Below are 24,772 nucleotides of genomic sequence, written 5' to 3'. Positions count from 1 at the left end.
GTGTTTCACCCCTAAAATCATAACAATCTCAGGTTGCTAACATGCAAAGGTAACTGATTTAATTACAACACTTCATCATTGAGGGAATAAGGCAACTCTAAATAAAACCAGGACATATGAAACAAAAATAAACAGCTTTGTTTGAAAAGTAATTATATTACCTTTATAATCATTATACTGCCTTTATAAAGTAATTATAAATATATAAAGTATATTGCTTTTACAAAGTAATACAAAGCTACATTTTTAAAAGTGATAAGAATTTAACTTCTTCATAGCATATACTATTGTTTTCGTATTTCATGTTATTTTCTTTTTACCCCTGTAACATTTCTATAAGCAAGGGAGAATATTACTATCTGCCTCACTGGACAAGCAGGTAAAGAGAAATTTAGCATCATTCTACTACTTAACAGAATCACCTAGAGTAGAAAAGAAGATTCCCCAATCCTGTTGTTGCCTCTGCATCTTGCTGATTTCCTAGTCACAATCACCAATGATTAATTACATTCTGATCCTAGAAAATATTTTATTTACATAAAGATGGCATGACCAGTGTCAGAGCATCAGTCTGTTAATCCCATAAGTAACTAATCAAAAGAAATTTTTCACTTAAAACAGTTATGTAAATACTAACTTAATTAAGAGTTCTGAATGTTCAATATTTAGACACATTTCATATTTACATTTTTGAGAGCATATTAAAATATGAAGATATTAATTTCAACATAACTTTAAGTTATGAAATCATGACAGTGAATCAAAAGCAAGGAAATTCTATGATAATGCCTTTGCAGCCTGAGTCTACTTCAAGAATAAACTTCCAGGAAAAATTAATCAGTAAGTTTCTTAAATGTGTCTGCAGATTCTAGCCTAACATGTTAGAAATCCAGACAGAATTTACTTTTAAGAAGTATGTCTTATAAAAACAATGTGACAAGCATCATTTCAACTCTCTTAGATAACAAGAGGAATACAACAGTCTCTGTCAACAAAAAGTTGGATTTCCCTAACATCCTTCATTATAAGAAGACACAACACATTAGAATTGAAATAGAGGGGAAGTAGAGAGGAGTGTCCAATGATGGGGTAAAAATTTCAAGACGCACATATTGTTCACACTAGAGGAACAGCCAATGTCCCTTACATTGACATAAGAAGAGTCTGGGAGACTTATAAAGCATCAAGTAAAGCTGCAAGAAAGACCTAACATTATACATTGGGGAGAAATGCATAGGGTAGCCTGGAATTCCTGTGATGTTCAAAGGCTTAAATGCCTCTCCGTTGAGCCATGGGGAGCAGAAGACGCAGAGCAAGTCAGGCCTTTACGGTTCCTGGGCCCCAGAGCCAGGACTAGCGTGAGGCAACAAAATTTCAGGAGCCACTCACTCACTGAAGATCTTATAAGCTTTAGACTCTCAGGATGAGTGAGCCTCCCTAAATTCCCCACCCTCAGTGCATCATGTGCCTCACCTTGTTCCAGATTCTGCAAATCCCCTGTCCCCACCCAGTCCCTGCCAGAAAAGACAGAGCTTCTTAGAATGAGGAGAAACTCTACCTCTTCCAAAATGCAGGCTTCAAAATAATTAGCCTTATTACTAATAAGTAATAAGTAATTACTCACTACTAATGCCAAATATGTTCTGCTTAGGGATTAAAGTGAGTAAACAAAGACCTAAATAAGCAAGTGTAAGTGATAACTATCAATCCCTTCCTTCTGTAATAAAGAGGAGGGAATAAGAAAGTCTTGGACTACTAAATGGAAAAGAAGAGGTGTGAAGAAAGTGCACAAAGGAGACAACAAATCTCCTGGATGACTGTAATTTACCCACTGTTGGGGTTTGCTTTCCCCAGGGTAGGGGCAGTCAAGTGCAACAATTGAGCATTTCTGACAGACAGCAGATTTCTCTTTCCTTTTAATATAATTTTTTGTGGATTCAGAATGGCATTTTATAAAAAAAAAAAAAAACAATGGTTTCTAATCAATTTATTTTTAGAAATCTTTTAAATAAACCAAAATTTATTGTTATAGAGCCAATTCATTTAGAATATCTGATCATTTAGATATTGGTTGAAATTTAGCTACAATTTTATCATTAAATGTTTTCTCAGATGAAATTCATTATTAAATTTATTACATATTAAGTATTACTAATTATATTTAATATTTTAATTTTAATAAATAACTAATATATACTATCATTAACTATAGTATTAAATTATATATTACACAATGTTGAATGTTATTAAAGTATTAAATGAAAAAATGGTTGCTAGAGAATGTTTTATAAACTTTGTTTCCAAAAATATTAAGACAAAAAGTATTCAAAGAATATTAAGACCACCTTAATTTTTTAAATGTCATCTATTTATTAATATATGATTATCAGCTTCTTCATTTGCCAGCATGACAATAAAAAGTTTGTGTTTGTGTGTCTGTATAAGAGTTTAAAAGTTATAAAATGTCTTTACTTTACTGAAAGAAATTAGAAAAGACATAAACAAACAGAAAGATATCCTGTGTACATGGAAGAATTAATATTGTTAAAAAGGCCATAGCACTGTGAAATGGAGTATTTCCTGTCATATCAACAAACATGGCTATCACAGCCATGAGGGATTCCAGCCCCCAGATGTGAGTTTCGGAGCCCAGGAAGAACAGTGCCGTTGAGCTGCCACTATTCCTTACAACCAGCAAGGGACTGGGACGGGGAGCCTGGTGGGCTGCCGTCCATGGGGTCGCACACGACTGAAGTGACTTAGCAGCAGCAGCAAGGATAGGAATAATAAAAGCAAAGGATGCTGACCCTAGATAGAGGAGATACATATGAAAGGAATGATTTCAGTAAGCTCAGACTCTTGTATCTTCCCATACACAGAAAAGCACTAAATTCCTTAACTTGAGATATCTGGTTTTCCTTAATTAACAATAATCTTTTAATGGTCAAACGACCTGCTTTGTTACAAGTTTCTATAACCTAAATGGTCCCTGCACCTGCTCAGAACAGTTCTCTCAAGGTCACCTGAGATGCTGTCTCCTGGTCTTGAATTTCTAAAAAAATCCCATTAAATCAAACCTAACTCTCAACGTTTAGGTTGTGACTATTTTTTAACTTAACACTACCCAAAGTTATCTTTAGATTCAACACAGTCACCATCAAAATACCAAAGGCATTCTTTACAGAAGTAGAAGAAACAATCATAAAATGTGTGTGGAATCAAAGAAGACCTCAAATGGTCAAATCCATTCTGAGAACAAAGAATGTAACTAGAAGTATCACACTTTCTGCTTTCAAACTACACTACAAAGCCATGGTAGTCAAAAAACAGTACAGTACTGGCGTAAAATACATACATAGACCAGTGAAAGGGAATAAAGAGCCCAGAACTAAATTCCAGTATTAGTGTTAGTCATTCAGTTGTGTAACTCTTTGTGACCCTATAGACTGTAACCCACCAGGCTCCTCTGTTCAAGGAATTCTCCAGGCAAGAATACTGGAGTGGGTTGCCATTCCCCTTTCCAGGGCATCTTCCCAACCCAGGGATCAAACATAGGTCTCCTGCACTGCAGGCAGATTCTTTACCATCTGAACCAACAGGGAAGCCCTTAAATTCCAGTACATACAATCAACTAATATTCAACAAGAGAGCCAAGAATACCAAGGGAGAAAGGATAGTCTCCTTGATGAATAATGCTGGTAAAACTGGAAAAACACAAGCCCAATACATAAATTGGACACCTATCTCACACCACTTGCAAAAATTGACTCGTAATGGTCCAAAGACTCAAACATAAGACTTCATACCATAAAAATCCTAGAAGAAAACATAGGTGAGAAGTTCACTGATATTCTTTTGGCAATGATTTTTTGGACAATGCCAAAAGCACAAAACAAGTAAAGCAAAATCAACAAATGGTATTGTATCAAACTAAAAAGCTTCTGCAAAGCAAAAACAAAACCATTAACAAAATGAAAAGGTAGTCTACAGAATGGTAGAAAATTGGCAAACAGTCTCAAAATAAGCTAATTAGCAAAATATATTTTAAAACACAACATAATAATAACAAAAAATGACCCAATGAAAAAAATTGGCACCAGAAATAGAAACTTTCCCAAAGAGGTCATCAAAATGAGCACAGGCACATGAGAAGATGCTCAACATCACTAATAATCAGGGAATGCAAATAAAAACCACAAGATATCACTTCATATCTGTTACAATGGCTATCATCAAGTAGATGCTGGGAGAAATACCAATAATCTCAGATATGCAGATGACACCACCCTTATGGCAGAAAGCAAAGAAGAATTAAAGAGCCTCTTGATGAAAGTGAAAGAGGAGAGTAAAAAAGCTGACTGAAAACTCAACATTCAGAAAACTAAGATCATGGCATCTGGTCCCATCATTTCATGGCAAATAGATGGGGAAACAGTGGAAACAATGACAAACTTTATTTTTGTTGGGCTTCAGAATCACTGCAGATGGTGACTACAGCCATGAAATTAAACGACACTTATTCCTTGGAAGGAAAGTTATGACCAACCTAGACAGCATATTAAAAAGCAGAAACATTACTTTGCCTAACAAAGGTCTGTCTAGTCAAAGCTATGGTTTCTCCAGTAGTCATGTATGGATGTGAGAGTAGGACTATAAAGAAAGCTGAGCACAGAGGAATTGATGCTTTTGAACTCTGATGTTGGAGAAGACTCTTGAGAGTCCCTTGGACTGCAAGGAGATCCAACCAGTCCATCCTAGAGGAAATCAGTCCTGAATATTCATTGGAAGGACTGATGCTGAGGCTGAAACTCCAATACTGGCCACCTGATGTGAAGAGCTGACTCATTGGAAAAGACCCTGATGCTGTGAAAGGTTGAAGGCGGGAGGAGAAGGGGATGACAGAGGGTTGGATGGCATCACTGACACAGTGGACATGAGTTTGAGTAAACTCTGGGAGTTGGTGATGGACAAGGAGGCGTGGCATGCTCCAGTCCTTGCAAATAAAAAGAGTCGGGCACAACTGATCGACTGAACTGAACTGAACTCCTCACATGTATTGGTGAAAAGGTAATCTTCATACCCATGGGGTAGTATATTAGTTCAAATACTATGGAAAACAATATGGATGGAAGTGTCTCAAAAAGTTAAAAATAGATCTACTACATGGTCCAGCAATTCTACTTCTGGGGGTAAATCCAAAGTAAAGAAAACAATAGTTGGTGAGACATATGTAACTTCATGTTTACTGCAGCACCATTCACCACAGCCAAGAAATAAAAACAACCCAAATGCCTATCAATGGATGAATGAATACAAAAGATGTGGTATATATACAATAAAATATTGTATTTCAAGCCATGAAAAAGGAAGATATTCTGCCATTTTCAACAACATGGATGGACCCTGAGCACATTATGTTAAGTGATACAAGCCGGAGAAAGACAAATACTGCACACTGTCACTTACAGGTGGAATCTACAAAAAATCAAACATGACAAGAACCAACAACAGAGTGTAAACTATGGATTACCGGGGATAGGGGGCAATGGGATAAGATTAATAGTCTCTAAGGGTACGAACTTGTAACAAGTACTAAAATAATGATAGAGATTTAATGTATGGTTTACTGACCACAAATGATAACAGTGTCCTCTAAGTACATAATATGAAAAATATCATTACAATGGCAAGCATACTAAAAAATATAAAGGAGTCAAAGTAACATAATGAATACCTTAAGTTTACATAATGTCAAATTCATCCAGTAGAAAATAAATAAAAGTATCACAATGTATTCAAAAATTCTATCATTCAAAGTGTTTAAAAATACACATCTGGAAGATGGCAGAGGAATAGGATGGGGAGACCACTTTCTCCCCCACAAATTTATCGAAAGATCATTTGAACACTGAACAAATACCACAAAACAACTTCTGAACGCTGGCAGAGGACACCAGGCACCCAGAAAGGCATCCCACTGTCTGTGAAAGGAGGTAGCACACAATATAAAAGATAAAAAAAGAGAGACAGAAGAGTTAGGGACGGAGACCCATCCCAGGGAGGGAGCTGTAAAAGAGGAGATGTTTCCAAACACTAGGAAACCCTCTCACCAGAGGGTCTGTGGGGAGTTTTGGAATCTCAGAGGGCAACATAACCAGGAGGGAAAAATAAATAAATAAAACCCAGAGATTACGCACCTAACCACAACTCCCAGTGGAGAAGTAGCCAAGACACTCGCATCTGCCACCTGCAAGCGGAGGCTGAACAGGGAGGCGCGGGCTGCATTGCTTAAGGGTAAGGACCGGGCCTGAATGTTGAGGACAATCTGAGGGCGCTAACATGAGACAGCAATCCAAACTATGGGATAGCCAGAGAGAAAAAAAAAAAAAACAGCAGAGAGAGAACTTTCCCACAAAAAAACTCTAACCTAAGGCACTGCCGGGCTGCTCACAGAACAAAGGACTGAGCGAATACCAGAGGAGAGCTAGCCAGCTGCGGACCTGCCCATGCCCTGCCGGAGGCAGGGAGGCAGGCAGGCGACAGCCAGAGCCGGAGGCAGGGAGGGGCAGACTCGGCCCCAGAGGCGGCATCCTCTACCAAACTGCAAACAGGCTCCCAGTTGCTAACCAAGTCTTCCTGGGATCCTGGATGGTTGACATCCACCAGGAGGGTCCCAGCTAGAGAACAGCTCCCCGGAGGAGACACACGGCACACCTAAGACGTTGCCCCCATTGCGCACCCGGGAAACAGGGCAGCCGGGCCGGGGAGGGGATGAGACGCACCGCCCCACCCGGGGAGAGTGCACTCGCCGAGACACTGGTCACCTGAGCCGCTCGGACCTGGGAAGGGCACAAAAGGCACGCCCAACAGAGTCTGCGCCTTGGTGGAGGACCCGAGAACCTGAACCTCAGTGGCTTAGGCCTGGGAAGTGCACACAACCCAGGGCTGCTTTAGACAGATCCCCTGCAGAGCAACCTGGAACCTGAGCAGTGTAGACCGGGAAAGCACAGACGCTGTGAGCGGGTGCAAACCCGGTGTGGCCCAGACACTGCGAGCGCTCCCCACACATCCCAGTGATATTTGTTTGCAGTGTCCCTCCCTCCCCACAACACAACTGAACAAGTGAGCCTAAATAAGTGACCACCTTCGCCCCCTTGTGTGAGGGTGGAACTTAGACACTGAAGAGACCTGCAAACAGAGGAAGCCAAAATAAACAAAGAGGGAACCACTTTGGACGTGACAGATGCAACAGATGAAAACCCTGTAGTTAGCGCTGGCTACACTGGAAAGGACCTATAGACCTTGAGAAGTATAAGGTGGAACAAGGAACTATCTGAAATTGAACTGACCCCACATTGCCCTCAACAGCTCCAGAGAAATTCCTAGATATAGGCAGAAGATAGGATAAGTGAGGTAGAAGATAGAATGGTGGAAATAAATGAAGCAGAGAGGAAAAAAGAATTAAAAGAAATGAGGACAACCTCAGAAACCTCTGGGACAATGTTAAACGCCCCAACATTCGAATCATAGTAGTCCTAGAAGAAGAAGACAAAAAGAAAGGCCATGAGAAAATACTTGCGGAGATAGTAGTTGAAAACTTCCCTAAAATGGGGAAGGAAATAGCCACCCAAGTCCAAGAAACCCAGAGAGTCCCAAACAGGATAAACCCAAGGCGAAACATGGGATAACAGTTGATCTTTCAATAGAAACTCTTCAAGCCAGAAAGGTATGGCAGGACATACTTAATGTGATGAAAGAGAAAAACCTACAACCCAGATTACTGTATGCAGCAAGGATCTCATTCAGATATGGAGGAGAAATCAAAAGCTGTACACACAAGCAAAAGCTGAGAATTCAGCACCACCAAACCAGCTCTCCAACAAATGCTAAAGGTTCTTCTCTAGACAGGAAATGCAGAAAAGGTTTATAAACTCGAACCCAAAACAACAAAGTAAATGGCAATGGGATCACACTTACCAATAATTACTTTAAATGTAAATGGATTGAATGCCCTAACCAAAAGACAAAGACTGGCTGAATGGATACAAAAACAAGACCCCTATATATGCTGTTTACAACAGACCCACCTCAAACCTAGGGACACATACAGACTGAAAGTGAAGGGCTGGAAAAAGATATTTCACACAACTGAGACAAAAAGAAAGCAGGAGTAGCAATACGCATATCAGATAAAATAGACTTTGAAATAAAGGTCGTGAAAAGAGACAAAGAAGGACCCTACATCATGATCAAAGGATCAATCCAAGAAGAAGATATAACAATTATAAATGTATATGCACCCAACATAGGAGCAACACAATATGTAAGGCAAATGCTTTTAACAAGTATGAAAGGGGACGTTAACAGTAACACAGTAATAGTGGGAGACTTTAATACCTGACTCACACCTATGGATAGATCAACCAAATGAAAATTAGCAAGGAAACACAAACTTTAAATGATACAATGGACCAATTAGACCTAATTGATATCTATAGGACATTTCACCCTAAAACAATGACTTTCACCTTTTTCTCAAGTGCACACAGAACATTCTCCAGGATAGATCACATCCTGGGCCATAAATCTAGCCTTGGTAAATTCAAAAAAAATTGAAATCATCTCAAGCATCTTTTCTGATCACAGTGCAGTAAGATTAGATTTCAACTACAGGAAAAAAACTATTAAAAATACAAACATATGGAGGCTAAACAACATGCTTCTGAATAACCAACAAATCACAGAAGAAATCTAAAAAGAAGCCAAAATATGCATAGAAACGAATGAAAATGAAAACACAAAACCACAAAACCTATAGGATTCAGTAAAAGCAGTGCTAAGGGCAAGGTTCATAGCAATACAAGCTTACATCAAGAAACAGGAGAAAAATCAAATAAATAACCTAACTCTACACCTAACACAACTAAAAAAAGAAGAAATAAAGCACCCCAGGGTTAGAAGGAAAGAAATCATAAAAATCATGGCAGAAATAAATGCAAAAGAAACAAAGCAAACCATAGCCAAAATCAACAAAGCTAAAAGCTGGTTCTTTGAGAAGACAAATAAAATAGACAAACCATTAGCCAGACTCATCAAGAAAAAAAGGAAGAATCAAATCAACAAAATTAGAAATTTAACTGGAGAAATCACAACAGACAACACAGAAATACAAAGGATCATAAGAGACTATTATCAGCAACTATATGTTGATAAAATGGACAACTTGGAAGAAATGTACAAATTCTTAGAAAAGTATAACTTTCCAAACTGAACCAGGAAGAAATAGAAAATCTTAACAGTCCCTTCACAAGCACAGAAATTGAAACTGTAATCAGATATCTTCCAACAAACAAAAGCCCAGGACCAGATGGCTTCACAGCTGCATTCTACCAAAAATTTAGAGAAGAGCTAACACCTGTTCTACTCAAACTCTTCCAAAAATTGCAGAGGAAGGTAAATTTCCAAACTCATTTTATGAGGCCATCATCACCCTAATACTAAACCCAGACAAAGATGCCACAAAAAATAGAAAACAGGCCAATATCACTGATGAACATAGATGCAAAAATCCTTAACAAAATCTAGCAAACAGAATCCAACAACACGTTAAAAAGATCATACATCATAACCAAGTGGGCTTTATCCCAGGGATGCAAGGATTCTTCAATATTCACAAATCAATCAATGTGATACACCACATTAACAAATTGAAAGATAAAAACCATATGATTATCTCAATAGATGCAGAGAAAGCCTTTGACAAAATTCAACACCCATTTATGATAAAAACCCTCCAGAAAGCAGGCACAGAAGAAACACATCTCAACATAATAAAAGCCATATATGACTTAAAGTCAGGAACAAGACAAGGGTGCCCACTCTCACCACTACTATTCAACCTAGTTTTGGAAGTTTAAGCCACAGGAATAAGTAAAGAAAAATAAATAAAAGGAATCCAGATTGCAAAAGAAGAAATAAAACTCTTACTGTTTGCAGATGACACGATCCTCTACATAGAAAACCCTAAAGACTCCACCAGTAAAGGGAACCCTCTTACACTGTTGGTGGGAATGCAAACTAGTACAGCCACTATAGAGAACAGTGTGGAAATTCCTTGAAAAAACTGGAAACACAACTGTCATACAACCCAGCAATCCCACTGCTGGGCATACACACCAAGGAAACCAGAACTGAAAGAGACATGTGTACCCCAATGTTCATCACAGCACTGTTTACAATAGCAAGGACTTGGAAGCAACCTAGATGTCCATTGCCAGATAAATGGATAAGGAAGCTGTGGTACATATACACAACGGAATATTATTCAGCTATTAAAAAGAATGCATTTGAATCAGTTCTAATGAGGTGGATGAAACTGGAGTCTATTATACAGAGTGAAGTAAGTCAGAAAGAAAAACACCAATACAGTATACTAATGCATATATATGGAATTTAGAAAGATGGTAATGATGACCCTATATGCGAGACAGCATAAGAGACACAAATGTAAAGAACAGACTTTTGGATTCTGTGGGAGAAGGCGAGGGTGGGATGATTTGACAGAATAGCATTGAAACATGTATATTATCATATATGAAATAAATCACCAGTCTAGGTTCAATGTATGAGACAGGGTGCTCAGGGCTGGTGCACTGGGATGACCCTGAGGGATGGGATGGGGAGGGAGGTCGGAGAGAGGTTCAGGATGGGGAACACACGTACACCCATGGCTGATTCATGTGAATGTATGATGAAAACCACCACAATATTGTAAAGTAATTAGACTCCAATTAAAATAAATTTTTAAAAAATGAGAACAGATTAGTATGTTAAATCTTTCTTCATAAATGTATAGTCAGTAATAAATAATTTTGTAAATGCATAAAGTTCCCATGTAATGTTCTATGCAGGATAAAATTTGAAACTGTATTATATTTTACATAAAATGATCTTATAGGAAAAAATATACCATCTGTTCCATAATCTGGGAGTCTTTATTTTTCTTTCATCTACAATTTTATTCTTAATTATGTTTAAGAATACATATATATTCCATTTTGTATTTGCAGGTGTTTAATACATTTTTAGATATAGTTCTTCAAATAATGATACATTGTCAGTGAAAGACTACTAGTTATCCTCCACTCTTTGTTTTTGTCTTCCACTGTTATAGAGGAGGTATATGACCACTCAGCTAAAGATTTCATTTTTCTGACTTCTTTTCGGTAAGATATGGCCCTGACAGTAAGTTCTGACCACTGGAATGGAAGCAAATATGACTATGTACCTGCTTTCCTAGTCTCTCTCCCTTTGCAGGAAGGCTGGGAAATAAGGGCAACTAGAAGGGTCACCTTGGACCCAGGAAGGAAGCCATATGCTGAGGATGGCAGAGCCATTCCATTGACCCCACACTGCTCACCTCCAGACTGTTATATGAGAGGAAAATATATGGTTAACTTACCTCTTTGCTACCTTAGTTTCATCTGTACCTCCAACCAATACAATATTATATCTTTAATTAATAAAACAAATGAATGATATTTGTTGAGTTCTGATTACAGGTCAATGAATATTTTATATGGATTATGTCAACTATCTCAACAATTCCATCTTGGGTGGATCACAAAGCTATCAACTGAAAGAACCACAAAGTATAATAGTCTTAAAATGATACTTAAAAGAATATGTTATAACATTATATAAAAACATAACTAACTGTATTTCTTTCAGTTGAATGAACATGAAGACAAGAAAAACTTTCTATACCATTCTTAGCAATTCTTTCAATGGATATACACACAAAGCCACTTCCACGCACACCTCAATAATGGAAGTTTTTAAAATTATACATGTAAGTTTGGGTCTTAGAATTTCCTTCTACATTTTTCTTTTTTAAAGAATCTCAAATGTAAATGTCCACAAGTGGATATTTGGTGGCAAAGCTTTGACTTCTCCTTTATATTTTTTATAAAAAGAGCAGTGGAATAAGAAGACATATTAACCTTGTAGCTAACTGGGGATCTGCTCACTTTCTCAACATACATGTGGCAATATAAAAATGCAAAATATTAACATATATTCTAAAGCGTAAAAAGACTCTCTTCATTGTTGGAATTACATTCCATTTAGTAGCTGTATAACCTAGGAAAAAACCTTAACCTTGCAAACTGTTTCTTCCTGCATATTAAAGATGAGATATTCATTTCACGAGGTTGTCCTAAAGACTAATAAAATAATAAAATTAGTAAAAGTGCTTCAGACAGTATTTGAACTAATTTAGAAAGAAAAAAATGTAGCCTTTCAGTTGTATTTAAAAGGTTCTAATATTATACTAAGAAAAAGTATAACACATTTATCTCTTTATCCTAATTTTTTTCCTCAATTATTTAATCTACTTTTGTGGATAATCATATGCAACTGAAGGACATATGTATTCTTCCAATACATTATTAGAAATGGAAAAATCCAATAAAAGATATCTTAGAAGTTGAAAGCATCAGGGATGACAGTTTTATGTAAGCCTATTCACTGTGATCTTTAACAGAAGTTAGGTAGGTATCAGAGTTCCCAGGTGGCACTAGTGGTAAAGAACCTGCCTGCCAATGCATGAGATTTAAGGTTGAATCCCTGGGTTGGGAAGACCCCCTGGACGAGGGCATGGCAACCCACTCCATTATTCTGGCCTGGAGAATCCAATGGACAGAGGAGCCTAGCAGGGTACAGCCCATGGGCTCACAAAGAGTTAAACATGACTGAAGCTACATAGCATGCATGCATGCATGCAGGCAGGCACCTGGCAAAATGTCTAACTTTTAAAAGTTAAAGTACTGCATTTATTCAATACTATTTATCAATCTTCTCTGAGCTAATATTTCATGATGCCATAAAGTAATCTTTATAAAATTGCAAAATTATCCTGTTTAGCTATGTTCACTCCTGTGGTTGAGCCTGCAGGTAAAAAGCAAGATGTGTCCTGTGAAGTCAGTAAAAACTAAATTTGATAATTTTGGAAGATCCATCATTTAAAAATATTGACTTTCACCCCAGAAACCTGCTGAATTCCTCTATTTACTCAACTTTTGTCCTCAGCATGCATCTAACACCCCCAGTCTCAGCACAAATCTCACTCTGTTGGTGTCCTTCAGCTACTCTGTGCTTTGAGTTCCTGTGGCCAAAAAGAAATGCCACTCTTTTGTCCCCGTCGTGTACCTTCTCTCTGGATGAAAGGGAAGAGGCTTATAGACTCATTCATTTACCTTCTTGTCCCCTAATACTTAAATTCCAATAGTAAAGTTTGCTCCTTCCCTCCCTGTTACATACATATGATTCTTTTATCTGTATTTTTCCTGTGACTGTAATAAGGTACATGTCTTACAAAAGCAACATTGTAAGGATTTTCTTCCATCCTGTCAATTCTTTCGTTATCCTAATTCAGACAAGGCCATTTCCTCATTCATCAGTATTCACACTCCTCTTAGTAACCCACACCTCATAAAGCATAATGGAAATGAGACGACACTTATTTTTCCCCTTAAGGATTCATTGAAAACTGCAGATTTGGTGAGAGAGGGCCCACATATTAACACGAGAAGTAAAAAAGAGGTCAGCCAAGAAGGTGGTTTTGAGGCTGGAGAAACACTACAGGAGTGAAGGAGAGCTCCCAAGGGCAGCTTATTTTTAATTTCCGTGTGTCATGCAATTTTTAACCAGAAGCTGTCAATTCCCATTTATTTTTTCTTATTCCACTAACACCATGACTTTCATAGAGGCTTACTTATTACCCTCCACACTTTCATATTTCAATTTACTCTCCCGCAGAGAATCGCTGCAGTTCCCAAACATCAGCTTACAATAGCTTTCAGGCATCTTTGCACCTTCTAAAATGGAGAGTTTTGATTACTAGGTTGTCAGTTCTCTGAGGAGAGGAACTGTGTCTCCATAAACCCTTGGTACCCTGCACAGTGCCTGGGACATAGTATGTGTTCAATAAGTATTCATTGGAATTAAGTGTGATAATTGTTACTAACAAAGAACACTGTTCATTTCAAAGCATATTCCTATGTCATCTCACAGATATTGAAGTTTACTCAACATATTCAGTTTGAAAACTACAACTGTTTTATAAAGAGATTTTGGGATAATATATTGAAGTATATGCTTAGCATGTTTTCCTTATGAATTCCTAGTAATTCACAAGGTAACCAACCATTCATTCTAGTTTCCCCCAGAAAGGAATATTCACTATTACTCATATATCATACATGAAACCACTTTTACACCATTTCACATCACTGATCCCACCACTTTTTTGGAAAACAAAAGACCTCACTGCATCACTAGGAACACAGATGAGATACTTTCAAATTGTTAGATTACTTACATTAAAATGGAAGCAGTGAGACTCCAAAGAAATGACATTTAATTTTTAATAAATCTTACAGAAGCTCATATGCATATGCTCTTACCCAAGGAATATGATCTATTTAAGATGCCACACAAGTATTTATATGTTGCTATCATTTTCAAAAATCATTTCAGAGTGACATTCATAGCCATTTCATAATCATAAGAAAAACTTTTATAAAAGTGTCTCCTTCTCTTGCACACAAGTCTGTATTACCCATCTCAGTGATTCACTCATGTCTTCAGGCATGGCTATAAACACTGGAAACCACTTTTGAAAACAAAATCTATCCTCGAAGAATGAAGATATGTTCCCACTGAGGATATTCAAAAGAATCCATCACAAGCCTTCAAGTAACCACTACATGTGAGATTCCAATATGCTCTGAAGGATGGAGGAAACAGGACATCCTGATTTGAATTGCAGGAATGAATGTATATCATGTGAACTCATGTAAGCGAGGGTTGTATATAAACACCTCACTAATTATTAGGGATGGTAATAACTAGCAATACATTCTCTCAGACTTTCACTATCATATTCCCATGAAAAAATATGTACTATTTAAAACATAGAAATAAAATTTCTTAGAAAAATTGCACTCACTCAAATTAAAGAAATGATTTGTAAGTTTGAAGGAACTTTACTCACATCGACAAGCTGATTGACTCCACTTGCTGTTTTTGCCAGGGTGACAAGGTCCTCTTGCATCTTATCCACCCATGACTTGATACTGCAGAAATCAGAGGAAAGAATGTTCTATCAAATCTCTGGCTAAGTAAGGTCATAGACTGACATCTGATATGTACAGATTATCCACAGATAATTCTTAAATTACCTTTAAATATTTCTCCTCCCTCCTAGCTCCTATTTTGCCTACACCTCCCCAGCCCAGCCCACTTTTAAGTTATAAGACCAATGAACCTGTAAGGACCAACCTCTTAGGATGCTAAAATATCAACAACTCAGAGAAAAATTATAAACATATGCTTAACTTTTATGAAAATTCCATTAAAAATAAGTTAATAAATGGAATATTCTAAACTAAACTTTATCTTTTGGCTTACAAGTCTTCTTAAAGTGAAGTGAAAGTCAGTCAATGTCTGACTCTTGCAACCCCATGGACTGTAGCCTGCCAGGCTCCTCTGGCCATGAAATTCTCCAGGAAAGAATACTGGAGTGGGTAGCCGTTCCGTCCTCCAGGGGATCTTCCCAACCCAGGGATCAAACCCAGGTCTCCCGCATTGCAGGAGAGTCTTTACTATCTAAGCCACCAGGGAAGCTCAAGAATACTGGAGTGGGGAGCCTATCCCTTCTCCAGCAGATCTTCCTGACCCAGGAACTGAAGTGGGGTCTCCTCCACTGCAGGTGGATTCTTTACCAGCTGAGCTACCAGGGAAGCCCAAGTCTTAATATAATACTAAGGGTGTGATAAACGAGTATTTGAAAAATTCAAGAAAATAATAAATATTTTTAAATTTCTTATAATTCCAATGCCCAAGGATAGCCACTCTTAACATTTTGATGCACTCCCCTCCTAGTCTTTTAAAAGCATTTTGTATAGTTGAGCACATATTATGTAAAATTCATGTCTTTGATATCAGTCACTTAATAGTCTTTTATGTCATTACAAGTATTTTATAAATACTGCATTTTAATGGCCACCTAATATTCCATTATCTCTAAATCACTTAATATACTTGACCATACTCCTTTTTAGAAAAAGTAAATAAATATATAGCTAGAACATCATCAGCTTTAACCACTAAAAATTTCACTGCAACAAATATCTTAGTACATAAAGCTTAAAAGCTTAGTCCTTAGCTAGACTCAGATTTGGAATTACTGGGTCAAGACTTAAGTTCTAAAGAAATGGTTTTGAGCATTAAAATTATGGCTGAAGGATCCAGTTCAAATCCTTTCCATGTACAGTTGAGCCTTGAACAATGTTGGGGGTTAAAAGTACCAAGCCCCCAGCAGTTGAAAATCTACAAATGTCTTAGAGTCATCCCTCCATGTCCATGGGTTGACATCCACAGATTCAGCTAATGATGGATCATATAGTACTACGCATTTACTGAAAACCAATCTACTATAAGCAGACCCAGAAAGTTTAAACCCATGTTGTTTGAGGGATTGTCCCTCAACATACTATATGTCCCTGTACATACTTTAGATTAATGTAACAGAGATCTTAAAATTGGAGGTATGGATGTCTAGAGATCTTAGAAAAATTCTAAACTGATGGTCCTATTTTTCCCACTATTAGAGATTATCAAATACCACACAATTTTCCCCATTCTAATAAATTAATTTGCAATCCCTTCATATATTTTACTTATTCATCCTCAAGTTGCAAAAAGTGTGTATTCTTTTCTATTCATTCAAATAGAAATAAAACACTAATAAAAACAATAGGAAATAAAGATTTATCAGTATTTTAATTTTAATTTTTCTCTCTCTACATATATGGCATGTGTAGCTATATGTTGCTTATCTCTTCTATTCTTTGGATTTCACTGGCACCAAATGTATTCCCTCCATTTTTTTTTTTTTTGATTGACTGTTTTCTTTCCTTTTTCTTTTGACAGTGTGATCTAATTTCATTATACTGCAATAGCAAATAATTCATACATTTAAAATGTAACTCTTAGATATGTTCATCTTAGAGTGAAAATAAACTCTCAAATGAATTTATTTATGAAATAGAAACAGACTCACAGACATAGAGAATAGACTTGTGGTTGCAAAGGAGAAAGGGGGGTGGAAGAGGGAAGTATTGAATGTTTGGGATTGGCAGATGTAAACTAGTACATATAGAACAGATAAGCAACAAGGTCCTACTGTAAAGCACAAGGAACTATATTCAACATCCTGTGATAAATCAAAATGAAAGAATATGAAAAAGAATATACATATATATGTGTGTGTATATATATAAATATATATGTATATATATGTGTGTGTGTGTGTGTGTATATATATATATATGCTTCCCTGGTGGCTTAGCTGGTAAAGAATCTGCCTGCAATGTGGGAGACCAAGGTTCAATCCCTGAGTTGGGAAGATCCCCTGGAGAAGGGAATAGCTACCCACTCTAGTATTCTTATATCCTGGAGTATTCCATGGACTGTGTAGTCCATGGGGTCCAAAGAGTTGGACACGACTGAGCAACTTTCACTTTTCATATATTTTTATACACACACACACACACACACATATGTATAACTGAGTCACTTTGCTATACACCAGAAATTAACACAACACTGTAAATCAACTATATTTCAATTAAAAAAAAAAAACATTTTTTTAAAGGTAACTCTTCTATCAGTAAACTAATTCAAGGACTGAAACTGGTCTGCCCACAATAGCACTGACTCTGTCCAGTCAGCATTCACACCAAACTGAGCCCGCCCCCTCCTGACTACTGGCCTTCTCAATGGAATGACAAGGCGCATGGCTTTGAAAATGTCTAAGAGCAGATATCATCTCTGCTGATTCCACCAGGAAACTCTAAACATACGGATTCTTTAAAATGCTAGAGAATGAGCTCATCAGTGGATTGACTCTGTGGAATAACAATAATCCTGGTCCCTGTCCCTATTCTCCAGAAGTTTGTGAGTGGCTCTCAAACATTTCAGAAAAATTTCCCCTGAGGAAAATCACATTATTCATGATTAGTATCTAAAAGGCACTTATGCACATTTTCACTTAGGAAATAGAGCGATGAAGAGTAACACTGAACCACTGTCTTGCTCTGACTGACCAACAATCTGAATCTAAAATGGCAGGTAGCTATACCACCTCTATCAAGGGAACTGGTTCTCGTTATTTCAAAGCCCAGCCATGTTCACCGGTTTCACTGCCCTAGTTTCCACTCCTCCTAAAATGAAGTAGAAAATTGTTGTTTTGAAAATACACTTTGTATTTCACAAGCGGAAATCACAGGAATTTAACTTAACATGCATGTCTTCTTAGACAAAAATTTCGACAGAACTACAAGGTCATCAACTTTTTTCAGCTAATTTTGAATGGAACATATTAAAACTTAAATATAGGAGTCTAGCTTCTATACGGGAAAGGGATTTAAATTAGGTATATACAGGAGAACATATAAAAGGATAATGAGCTGATTAACTAAAGAGGAACAAAAAAAATTAAAAATCAATCATGAAAAGGATGGAATGCCTTAGAGGAAAACATAGAGGTTTGATTTACATGTGAAACAAAATAGGGTAAATGAAACACATAAAAACAAGGGGTACTTTTCACACAAATGAAAATAAGAAAGAATATTTATTGAATTGTGCTATATGAGTATGATTTTAAAGAAATAAGAAATAAAAGAAATAAGAAAAAGAAAGAAAGAAATGGAAAAAGGGTGTAAGATTAAGAAAAATTTATAGTACCATTAAAATAAATGATGCACGCCACATTATTAGAATAACAATATACTTTGCACTACTTACAAGCTGGTATATATATATTTGAAAATATTATAAATGCTAATAATTCTTACTACTCTATTAAGTAAGTATAAATGTAATCCACTTTTACATCAAGAACAAAAAATTACAGTAGGGGATGGGTAGGAGAAAAAAACATGGATATCATCTTCTAAATTCAGAGAAACTATTTCATTTCTCCAAGCAATTACTGAACAAGTCCTAAAACCCAGAGAAAATGAATCATCTCTTCTCAAATGTAATTCCCAACTTTGACAAATAGTGTTCCCAGCAAAAAAAGAAAAAAAAACATAGTAAGAAGTGTTATACAAGTCTTCAGCCGGGAAACTGAGAGACAAAGACTATATATGTGAAAAACTTGACTCTAGAGTTCTGATTTATGCTAAACTGATCCAAAATGTGCTTTCTGTCCTGACACCTGAGTCTACTGTCACTGCCAGTGTTCACTGGGGTGAACCTGTTTTGGCTGAAAAGTAATTGAGGGCCCGTCCGGTCTTCTCCGTCCCACTGACAAGCTGTCAAGAACATTTTATAGGGGCAAAGATTATTTTTTATAGACATAAGGTGTTACCTGACTTTTCTAAAATGTATAGGCACTTTGCTTTTCAAACCTGGAATTAGAAAATAAGAATGGCTAGGATATAAGTGAAGATTTCATTGATCACAAGGGAAAATATTCACGTGGGCAAATTCTCTGTCAGTCTTTCTCTTTCTAGGTAAACTGTCAAGCACATATGTATAATCACCAGGTCTCCCGCATTTCAGGCGGATTCTTTACCAGCTGAGCCAAAACGAAAGCCCAAGAATACTGGAGCGGGTAGACTAACCCTTCACCAGCAGATCTTCCTGACCCAGAAATCAAACTGCGGTCTCCTGCATTGCAGGCAGATTCTTTACCAACTGAGCTACCAGGGAAGCCTTGTGTAATCACTGCTGCTGCTGCTAAGTCGCTTCAGTCGTGTCCAACTCTGTGCGACCCCACAGACGGCAGCCCACCAGGCTCCCCTATCCCTGGGATTCTCCAGGCAAGAACACTGGAGTGGGTTGCCATTTCCTTCTCCAATGCATGAAAGTGAAAAATGAAAGTGAAGCCGCTCAGTCGTGTCCGACTCTTAGTGTCCCCATGGACTGCAGTCTACCAGGCTCCTCCGTCCATGGGATTTTCCAGGCAAGAGTACTGGAGTGGGCTGCCATTGCCTCCTCCGTGTATAATCACTAAGCACTATTAAATGTCTCTATAGAGAAAGCTACAGAGGACGCAGCCTTTTAAGATGATAAGAAACTAACATAGCACTCCATGAGGAAGAATGTGTTGTTTCTTCTCTGTCCGCCCATATAACACAGCACTGTTGGAAAAGGTACTAAAACCTGAAGGGGTAGAAATGAAAGATCCATGTCTTACTTCCTGGTTGAGCTTTAAACTGAGTCTGACAGGAAAGAGGCAGAAGAGAAAAAGAATAAGGTGATGTAGGGGAGGAAAAAGTATCTTTTTCTTCTACCTCTCTAAACTCTTGGCTGAGAACCTTGTAACAAAAGACAGATTAATAAGCGAAATGCATGCCAATTTATCTAATTTAAGTTTTATATGACACAAGAGCCTATTATAAGGAAAAGAAGATCCCCTCAAAAAAATAGTTAAGCCTAATCAAAAAATGGTTAAGCACAATATCTTTATGCTAGATTTGATGAAAAGCAGAAAGATATGATGGGGATTTCCCTGGCGGTCTAATAAGGATTCTGCACTTTCACTGCCTAGGGTCCGGGTTCAATGATATGCCATGTGGGAAACTAAGAGTCTACATAGCAGTGTGGCCAAAAAATTAATTTAATAAGAAAAAGATACGCTGGGACAAAGAATATCAGCTAAGTATAGTAAACTGGAGTAAACAACACATCTCTGTTTCTGCCCCACATCTTAAAAGATAAGGATGCCCTTTTCCTCCGTGTACAGGGAAGACAGTGATCACCAGAGAGGAAGGTCAGGAGGTCCTTCCCAAGCACACCACATCCCAAACACCTTCCGCCTAAAATACTATACTCAATCCCATCAGTACAATATGAGATTCCCTTAAAGTTTATCAGACAGTTGTGTGGCAGGGTGGATAGAGGAGGCTTTCTGCACTAGCTACTTAAACTATGATATGAAATACAAGTTGAATTTGATAAAATCGAGAAGGGAAGGAAGTAACAACAAAGGCAGAGGGAATGTAAAACATGGCCTAGTCAGCAACCACAAGCAGCCTGTATAGCCAGAGTCCAAGGCTGGCTCAACAAATTATGGAAAGGAGGCAGGAATGGTACGGGGAAGAAATTCAAGCAAATAGTTGCCAGACCCAGGGTCTCTAATTACATTCTAAAGCATTTAAACTCTATCCTCAAACTAATGGAGAGATGATGGAAAATGTGAAGTTAGCAAGTAACAAGATCAACTAAGTATATAATGACATTATCAAATAATTCCTGTGACAGCCGAGTGGATGGTAGCTTAAAGAGAAAACAAAAAGCGAGGAGGGGAGGTCAAGACAAAACATAAGAAATGAGTATTAAAAACAGCTCAGTATTAGTGAGAGTAGTGAAGGAAACAAAATGAAGACCAAGTAGGGACTTTCCTGGTCTGGCAGCTAGGGACACGGCACTTCCACTGCTGGGGGCACAGGCTCAATCCCTGGTCAGGGAACTCAGATCCTACATGCCAAGCCAAGCCATGCCATAGGAGTGTCCAAAAATAGAGAGAGAGAAAGTAGAAGAAACCAGCTCAACAAAATTCTGAAGGATGACCAACAGGATTTCAAGTCTTACTTGATTTAAATAGTGAATGCAGTTGAGTAATTTCTCAGCTAGACAATGATAGTACAAGAGGAAGAACAAGTTAGAGGAATATTGATGAGTTCGTTGCTCCTGGTTGAAGTAGAGATATTTTTGAGATTGATGTATAGAAACTCAGAGGCAACTGAATATACATAGATTTGAAGCTCTCAGAAGTTTCCGTAGAATTGAAAGATCTGGTTGTCACAAAGGACAAAGGTAAACTAATGCATGATTCCCATAGGAGAGGTTTAGAGGGGGGAAGAAAACACACGGTAGCTAGAACTCTGTAAATAACACTAAAAGAGGAGACAGCAATCCAAGTGGTGGCAAGAGAGAAGGGAATCCAAGAACAACGGTATCAAAAAAGTCAGGGAATGCAAGACTTTCCAAAGAGAGTTACCAAATAAGATGAGAGAAATTTATCACTCTTACATGAGAGGAGAGAGAGAGAACAGTGTGGAACCGAGGCATAAATGGAGAACAAGGAGTTCAGTGCTCCTTTCTGTTAGCTTTTCAGACATGCCACACTGCACGTGGGATCTCAGTTCACTGATCAAGGATCGAACCAATGTCCTCTGCATTGGGACACAGAGTCTTAATCACTAGATTGCCACAAAAGCCCTTTCTTTTTGTTTTTTAATCAGAGAGACAAAGACATGGTTTCAAGCAAAACGAGAAGGCAAGGAGAAAAGGAGACATCAGAGAGAGATTTCAGGAGAGAACATGTAACTTACTGACAAGACAAGGTTTCAAAAGACTCCAAATTCATTCAGCTTTTTCTTGCTCACCCCCTATATTCCACATATGATGAGATGGCAGATGAGTGAAGAGATAAGCAGAACACAGGAGAAACTTAATCCATGGCTAGAAGGCGGGTTACTTCTTCCATGGAGACTGAAGGGAAAATGTAAAAGGTTTTAAGTAAATGGAAATAACTGTAATAACTAGGGGAGAAAAAAAAAACTAGAGACAAGTTCTGTTTTTTTCTTTTTAATAAAAGAAACAGAGACACAGTCCTCTGTTCAGAGAGAGGCAGGGGGTTTTAAGGTAGGGTAGTTTAAAAGTTGCAGGTTTAAAAAGAACACTAGCCCAGGCTGGATGCAGGAGACAAGTGCTCGGGCCTGGTGCACTGGGAAGACCCAGAGGAATCGGGTGGAGAGGGAGGTGGGAGGGGGGATCCGGATGGGGAATACGTGTAAATCTATGGCTGATTCATGTCAATGTATGACAAAACCACTACAATACTGTAAAGTAATTAGCCTCCAACTAATAAAAATCAATGAAAAAATAAATAAATTTTTAAAAAAGAAAGAAAAAAAATAAAATAAAAAGAACAATAGCTGGAGATTAAGGACAGTCATACTGGAGGTCATCAGTTTTTAGCGGTACTAACCAGCTTAACTGTGAATTTTTCTACCAGTACTAAGCTAAAGAGGGCAAGATGGGAGAAAAAAAGGCATTTAGATGACTATGCAGCAGATACCAGCAGATGGGGGAACAAAGGACTAGGAAAAGCAAATTGAAGGACCTGAAAATTTTAAGATCTCTACTAATTCTAAGTAACAAAGACCACTCACCAAAAATAGTCATTAAAATGTTACAGTATTATATTCATATACAATGCTTATTTTCTTAAACACTTTTCTTATGGAACCAAAAATGCTATTACAAAATTTCTGGGAAAATGTGAAAATACTACATTACCAAATTTCAAATTTCTCATCATTTGGGACATTTTTAGACTAATAATCTCATAATATATTATGTTGGAAGACTAAATGAAGAAAGTGGCCTGAACACATATCTCACTTTAAGTCACTTGAAACAACATTTAATTTCTAAAAGAAAAAATTCTTACAATTACTGAAATAAAACAGATTGCTCTCAGAAAGCTTAAGTTTGCTTGAAAATCTTTCTCTTAGAAATAAATACATATTACAATATCTGAGCAGTTCAAAAAAAGTTGAATCAATGTATATCTGGTTATATAGATACAACAGAACTTGACTAATAGGTATAGTGTTTCCATGAATGCATGGGATTTTTCAAATTGTGATGTCAGGAACACATTTACTCTACTTAGAAATGTAATCGTGGCTTCAAGCTTTAAGTGGTAACAAAGGCTTCAAGGTTACAAGGATAGGACTAGAGCATGATCCAATCAGGAGAGTGAGAATGCATATTCATAGAGGAAAATGGTGAGAAGTTCCAGAGACTGGGTATATAGTCAACCATAGAATGTAACACAACTACTTTCCATCTCTCTGCTACCCCTGTCTCCCAATTTTCCAGTGCTTTTTGAAACCCTGTGTTTTTCAAGCTTCTACAACTATAAAAAGTTAAAATCTCATGACTTCAATTACCACCTTTACATACGTAATTTGAGCTTCAGTTCTGTCTTAACTATTTGCCAGATTACACCCTTTTGATTTTCCACCATTCTTTTCCAAAAATCTATAAAACTGAACTCAAAATCTTTCCTCCCAATAGCACTAATCTTCTCATGTTCCTTCTACTTGTTGACCAACCACATCCTCAGTCATCCATGTCCCTGCCATCAATTTCATCATCATATCCCTTCTTCAATCAATCCTTTGTATCTCAGTGTTTTTCCAACACACACTTGATAGCTAAATGCAGAGATCTTATTTTCTGCCAGAATTCTTGCCTAAGTATTTAACATTCTCTCTCAGTCGTCAGAAAAAGTGCTTACGTTTCTTTGAAATTTAACTGTCCAGCCTTCTAGCTCCTGCTTTTCTAAGCCATTTTACTTCACCAACCTCCCACATTTCCATGTGTGTAGACTGTCCTTTTTCACATTCTGCTTTTACTCTATAACTTCTCCCTGAAATTAAGCCTCTACCTTCATTGTGAATAAATTTCACAAATACTTTAATATCACCTTTCACAAACTCCCAAACTAAAAATCTGCTTTGTGCTTCTTTTTCTGTAGACTTTCATGATTAGATGGATATACTCTTATTCTCATTTGTCACTCAGTCAATATTATACTGCCTTGCATATAGCAGGCACACATTTATTTATTGAAATGAAATGTAATGTTTTTTAAAATGTACAATTATCTTTACTTAAT

The 24,772-nt window shown here is 37.4% G+C and overlaps 1 protein-coding gene across 9 annotated transcripts in view; it reads right to left on the bottom strand.

Moving 5' to 3' along the window:
- The window catches only part of CACNA2D1 (calcium voltage-gated channel auxiliary subunit alpha2delta 1), a 509,130-nt gene that overhangs the window by 385,834 nt on the left and 98,524 nt on the right, over positions 1-24,772 (bottom strand). For all 9 annotated transcript variants that reach the window (XM_043871926.1, XM_043871918.1, XM_043871920.1 and 6 more), the window contains exon 2: positions 15,056-15,137. In XM_043871926.1, the coding sequence (XP_043727861.1) occupies positions 15,056-15,137 (82 nt within the window). The remainder of the gene's footprint in view (positions 1-15,055; positions 15,138-24,772) is intronic.

This window comes from Cervus elaphus, chromosome 18 (assembly GCF_910594005.1).
Source record: "Cervus elaphus chromosome 18, mCerEla1.1, whole genome shotgun sequence".
Classification (NCBI taxonomy): domain Eukaryota; kingdom Metazoa; phylum Chordata; class Mammalia; order Artiodactyla; family Cervidae; genus Cervus; species Cervus elaphus.
Note: the sequence above shows the minus strand (reverse complement) of the source record. Positions and strands in the feature narration are given on the sequence as shown.